Source organism: Pistacia vera, unplaced genomic scaffold (assembly GCF_008641045.1).
Source record: "Pistacia vera cultivar Batoury unplaced genomic scaffold, PisVer_v2 Contig67, whole genome shotgun sequence".
Lineage (NCBI taxonomy): Eukaryota > Viridiplantae > Streptophyta > Magnoliopsida > Sapindales > Anacardiaceae > Pistacia > Pistacia vera.
Genome location: NW_022196523.1, coordinates 479897 through 484754, shown reverse-complemented (window position 1 = coordinate 484754; position 4858 = coordinate 479897). Strand labels below are relative to the sequence as shown.

Sequence of the window (4858 nt, the reverse complement as noted above, 5' to 3'; positions counted from 1 at the left end):
TTTTATTAATTTTTTTTTTTTAATCACAAGGGGTTTGGGTCAGTTTATGTGCACTTCAACTAATCCTCCAAATCTTTTAAAGTCTTGAAATTGTCGGTAAAGTAAGAGCCTTAATGACTACCCTTATTATCATTATTTTTGAAGAGTTGCTAATCAATGACATCCATATTGATTCCATTAATATTACTAGTTAATTCTTATCCTTATTTCTTCTAACAATTTTAATACACACCCCGACCAAACTAGAACTTGCAAATGTTTATTGCTTTGATTCTTTCATGAATGAAACTAATTTTCTTGTGCATGGATACCAACAATGAACCAACTACAATGTGAAACATAATTACTGGTGGGTGGGAACCAGCTCAAGCGGGAGCCATTTAGCATTGTGGTGTCAAGAGTTTTGAAGTTGTCGATGAGATAGCAAAAACATTGGCCCATCCGACTCAACATTTCATTGAATTGAGATTCACTCTAGCCTTCTTTGTTGCCTTGACCTCGTTGGCTTTTGCGGCTCTTATGTCATTAGGTTTTCAACTGTAGTAGCGATACGCCTAAGTATGAATTATTCGTGCCAGATGTAAACAAATTAACTAATTGGGTATGTATAAAATTATATTTGCCTCTTTTACTAATTTAATAACAGATAAAATTATAATTTAACCAAAAATACAAAAGGAAAGAAAACAATAATGGTGAGCAGATTTAGAAAGTCTGGTGTGTAGTGTGTGTAGCTCCTCCTCCATTTCTTCCCTTCGGGTTGGGTTGGTTTCGTGGGTTTCAGGCCCAAATATTATAATGATATGGAGTCATCGATAACTATGGCCCAGATTTAGAAGATGTGACTTCTGCGAAAAAAACTCTGCACTAACCTTTATGTTCAGGTCTGTCCAGAGCCCCTGGCACTGTCACGGGCTCATCAGTTAGAATGAGCAGAACTCATGCAGCATGACAACAAACACAAATACAGTATAATGTTACAATTCATGTAATTCAGTAACAAATAAAGAAACAAGTTTTCAATAAGACTATTTAAGTATTGTTCTTTCTTTTTATTATTCTTATCAAACAAATGAGTTTACAGTGTTGTTTTGATGATGTTATTAGTGTCAATTATTAAAATTAACATAAGAAATACTTGGAAAAACAAAATTGTTTTATGTTCTCAAATCTAAATAATGGTATCAAAATTTCGTTCTGGTTGTTAAAGTTATAACATACAGTACCGTTGCAAGGGCAAGTCCGAAGTCTGCAATTTGGGGCAGAATGTGTGTACCCCGGCCAACCATAAGGAAGATCCGCCCCCCCCACCATATCAATTTTATTGTTTGTGTTGTGCCTAATTTCTTGGCAGTCAGCTTTGTGCAAAAACATGGTGTGCCGAAGGCTGGCAGCTTGGATCCTCCCATTTGTCACCTGTCGTCTTGCCTTTTCTTAAAGGTGATTATTATCAAAAACATGGGTTAAGCTATCATGAGTATGGCCTGACCTATAAGTACGAAGATTACTGACTCAGATCCTAATTAAGGAGATTATACATGCACGTAGCCCATAACACCCACTCTCAATCATTGTCGACGAGCCAAGTATAAAAGGAATCGACGACCTCTGCTCCAAGGGATTCCAGTATTAATAAAGTACAAGAAAAAAATACATTGAGTTGTTTTAGAGAGTGTTTAGAGAGAATAGGTTGTGAGAGACGAATGTCCTTCATTCATCTCATAAACTTTTTTTTGTAATTTTATTCGACTCTGTAACACCCTTCAATAATAACATAACAGTGAATATAGATTTGATTTTTATATAGCCGAATCACTATAAAATTTTTAGATTTGATTTTTATATAGCCGAATCACTATAAAATCTTTTTTGTTCTTTATTTTATTATGGCGTTTTATACCGCCTATAAACTGTAGTATCAAAGACTACAGCTGAATGACAGTTGAAACTACTGATTAATAGATGGATAATATTTTCTTTAACATTTTTTCATGTTTAGCTCTGAATAGTACAAAAACTTGACTCTTTTCTTTTAATATTTTCTTACATGTGTACCACACATATTTAGCTGAAGGTCCATAATAATTGTATCCTTCCCTTGGTGAAAGAATTTAGCTCCAGCTCCAGTGAATCCTTAAACTTAGAGCCATGGAGACCTCCATCTCAAAGCCACATGCAGTTCTAATATCAAATCCCGGTTTGGGGCACCTCATCCCTGTTCTGGAACTTGGAAAACGCATTGTCACCCTCCAAAACTTTGAAGTAACAATCTTTGTTGTTGCGTCTCAAACATCAGCGGCAGAATCAGAGATGATCCAAGCTGCCATGAGTCCAAAACTTTGTCAACTTATCGAAATTCCACCGCCAGATATCTCGCACCTCGTAGGCCCTGATACCGCGGTCGTCACCATACTTGCAATCATGATGCGTGAAAGCAAATCAGCTTTACGTGCAGCAATATCTACATTGAAATCTCGCCCAACTGCGATGATTTTTGACCTCTTCGGAACTGAATCTTTTGAGATCGCTGATGAGCTTGAGATACCAAAGTACTACTTTGTAGCCTCGCATGCATGGTTTCTCGCACTCACTGTATATACTCCGATCCTGGATAAGTTGGTGCAAGGACAGTATGTTGATCAAACAGAACCGTTTGACATCCCGGGCTGCAAGTCCCTTCGACCTGAAGAGGTGATTGACCCAATGTTGGATCGGACTAATCAACAATATTTTGAATATGTTCGCATGGGGACGGAGATCCCGCTGTGTGATGGGATTTTGATTAACACTTGGGAGGATCTGCAGCCGAAAGCACTGGCTGCACTGAGAGATGATAAACTTTTAGGTGGAATCGTTAAGGCTCCCATTTATACTGTTGGCCCGATAGTGAGGTCCCTTGAACCTACTGGCTCCAACAAAGAACTCTTTGATTGGCTAGATAAGCAACCAAGTGATTCAGTGCTTTACGTGTCACTGGGGAGTGGAGGGACGCTGTCATGTGAGCAAACCATTGAGTTGGCTTGGGGTTTGGAGTTAAGCCAACAAAGATTTATTTGGGTGGTTCGGCGGCCAGCAGCAAAGGGAGACGGCTCGTTTTTTACGGTGGGAAGCGGTGGTGATGATGAGTTATCAAGCTTCTTGCCTGAAGGATTCCTGAACCGGATCAATGAAGTAGGAAAATTGGTCCCAAAGTGGGCTCCACAAGTGAACATCTTAAACCATCCATCAGTTGGAGGATTTTTATCACACAGTGGGTGGAATTCAATAATGGAGAGTATCAGCAATGGAGTGCCGATGATCGCATGGCCATTATATGCAGAGCAGAGAATGAATGCTACCCTGATAGCGGAGGAGCTTGGGGTCGCCGTTCGACCCAAGATATTTCCGTCGAAGAGAGTGGTTGGACGGGAGGAAATAATGATGATGGTGAGAAGGATTATGGTGGACAAAGAAGGGCATGCAATAAGGGATCGGGCAAAAGAGCTAAAACACGGTGCAGAGAAAGCATTGAGTTATGAGGGTGGATCCATTTATGATTCTTTGTCTCTGCTGGCCAATAAGTGCAAGCATCCATGAAAATCACTCAATGCAGTTAAGTTGATGATGGAGGGAGTATCATGTATTCATGTGTAATATATTTTTGTGTCTGTGTGTGCGTTTTTTTTTTTTTTTTTTTTTTTTAATAACTGGGTTGTTCGGATTAGTTTACGTACAGTCCAACTAATCCCTTAGGATCCTGAAACTAGTAACCGGATAAAAGCTCAAGTGTTCATCTTTATTAGCAACCAAAGAGGGACTCAAACTCAGTATCTCTTAATTAGTACGCCTAAAAGTCTATATCAAACGACTTAGCCACTCAAGGGTTGGTTGTATAAGTTCATTTTGTCAGTTTTTATTTTTATTCAATAATAATTTTTATTATATTTCTGTTTTTGTGAATCGTTAAAACTGTTGCAGTGCTATGTAATCTTCCATGTACACGAGGAATGCTAGTGCTGAGTACTCGCAATTTTATAAACATTTGTTCTGCTTAATTGTTTCATTCCAATATTTTTATGAATTGATCGGCAGAACAAAATAAAAATATTGGAATACAAAGCCTACAGGCATGCATGAAAAAGTAAGCTGCAAGTTTTGAGGAGAGCAAATTGAAAATTGCTATAATTTTCGTTTCTTTTATTGACATATGTGACAATCTGCGCTACTCTATCAACAAAATTATACCATATGAAGCCATTCGAACATACCAAAATGCCCAACAATTGATATTTTACAGTAATTATCTATGAGCCTATATTATGTCAGAACAGTTATATCCGACTACTTTAGAAACAAAATTGTGCAAACATGGAACATGACCCCCCCGATGAACCTTGCGGGTTGTATCTAAACTAACCCGACATCGCATTCACAGATGAGCAAACTTATCTTTAGTTAGTCTCTGCTTATCTACCTTTCTTTGAATATTAATTCCTGGTCTCTTAAAAGAAATTACCATGGATATTTGACCAGGGGGCCTCATGCTGCGCTTTTTTCTAGCCTGAGCACCAGCCATCTAACAACTGTCCTCGAGCTTGGCAACCCCCTAGTCGCCTGACTGAACCAGCATAGGTTCCACGTTACGTTACTATATTTTTGTAGTCTAACGGATACTTCAATCACTTGCGAGAAGTTAATCTAACAACTTCCCACAAGTCCACTTAATCTCTGTTGAGGTCTAATTCAAAATTGTCTTTTTAGTTAGTGGGGTTTAATAAGTCTTTGGTTATAGATTGAAGGAGTCTATGATGGGTTGTTTTCCATAGTTCCTATTTCAATAATACTATACTTATTGTTGATGCTTGATTTTGACATCAAC

The 4858-nt window shown here is 38.2% G+C and overlaps 1 protein-coding gene across 1 annotated transcript; it reads left to right on the top strand.

Annotated features, from left to right (window-relative positions):
- Nucleotides 1-2052: 2052 nt before the first annotated feature.
- Nucleotides 2053-3668, top strand: LOC116112877 (anthocyanidin 3-O-glucosyltransferase 5-like). Its single transcript, XM_031399005.1, has one exon. It carries the CDS (start codon nt 2149-2151, stop codon nt 3574-3576), a length of 1428 nt encoding a protein of 475 aa, XP_031254865.1. The 5' UTR covers nt 2053-2148; the 3' UTR covers nt 3577-3668.
- Nucleotides 3669-4858: the final 1190 nt, after the last annotated feature.

What these genes read in the sequence shown, in the direction of transcription:
- LOC116112877 (XM_031399005.1), top strand. Translation starts at nt 2,149, where the DNA reads ATGGAGACCTCCATCTCAAAGCCACATGCAGTTCTAATATCAAATCCC.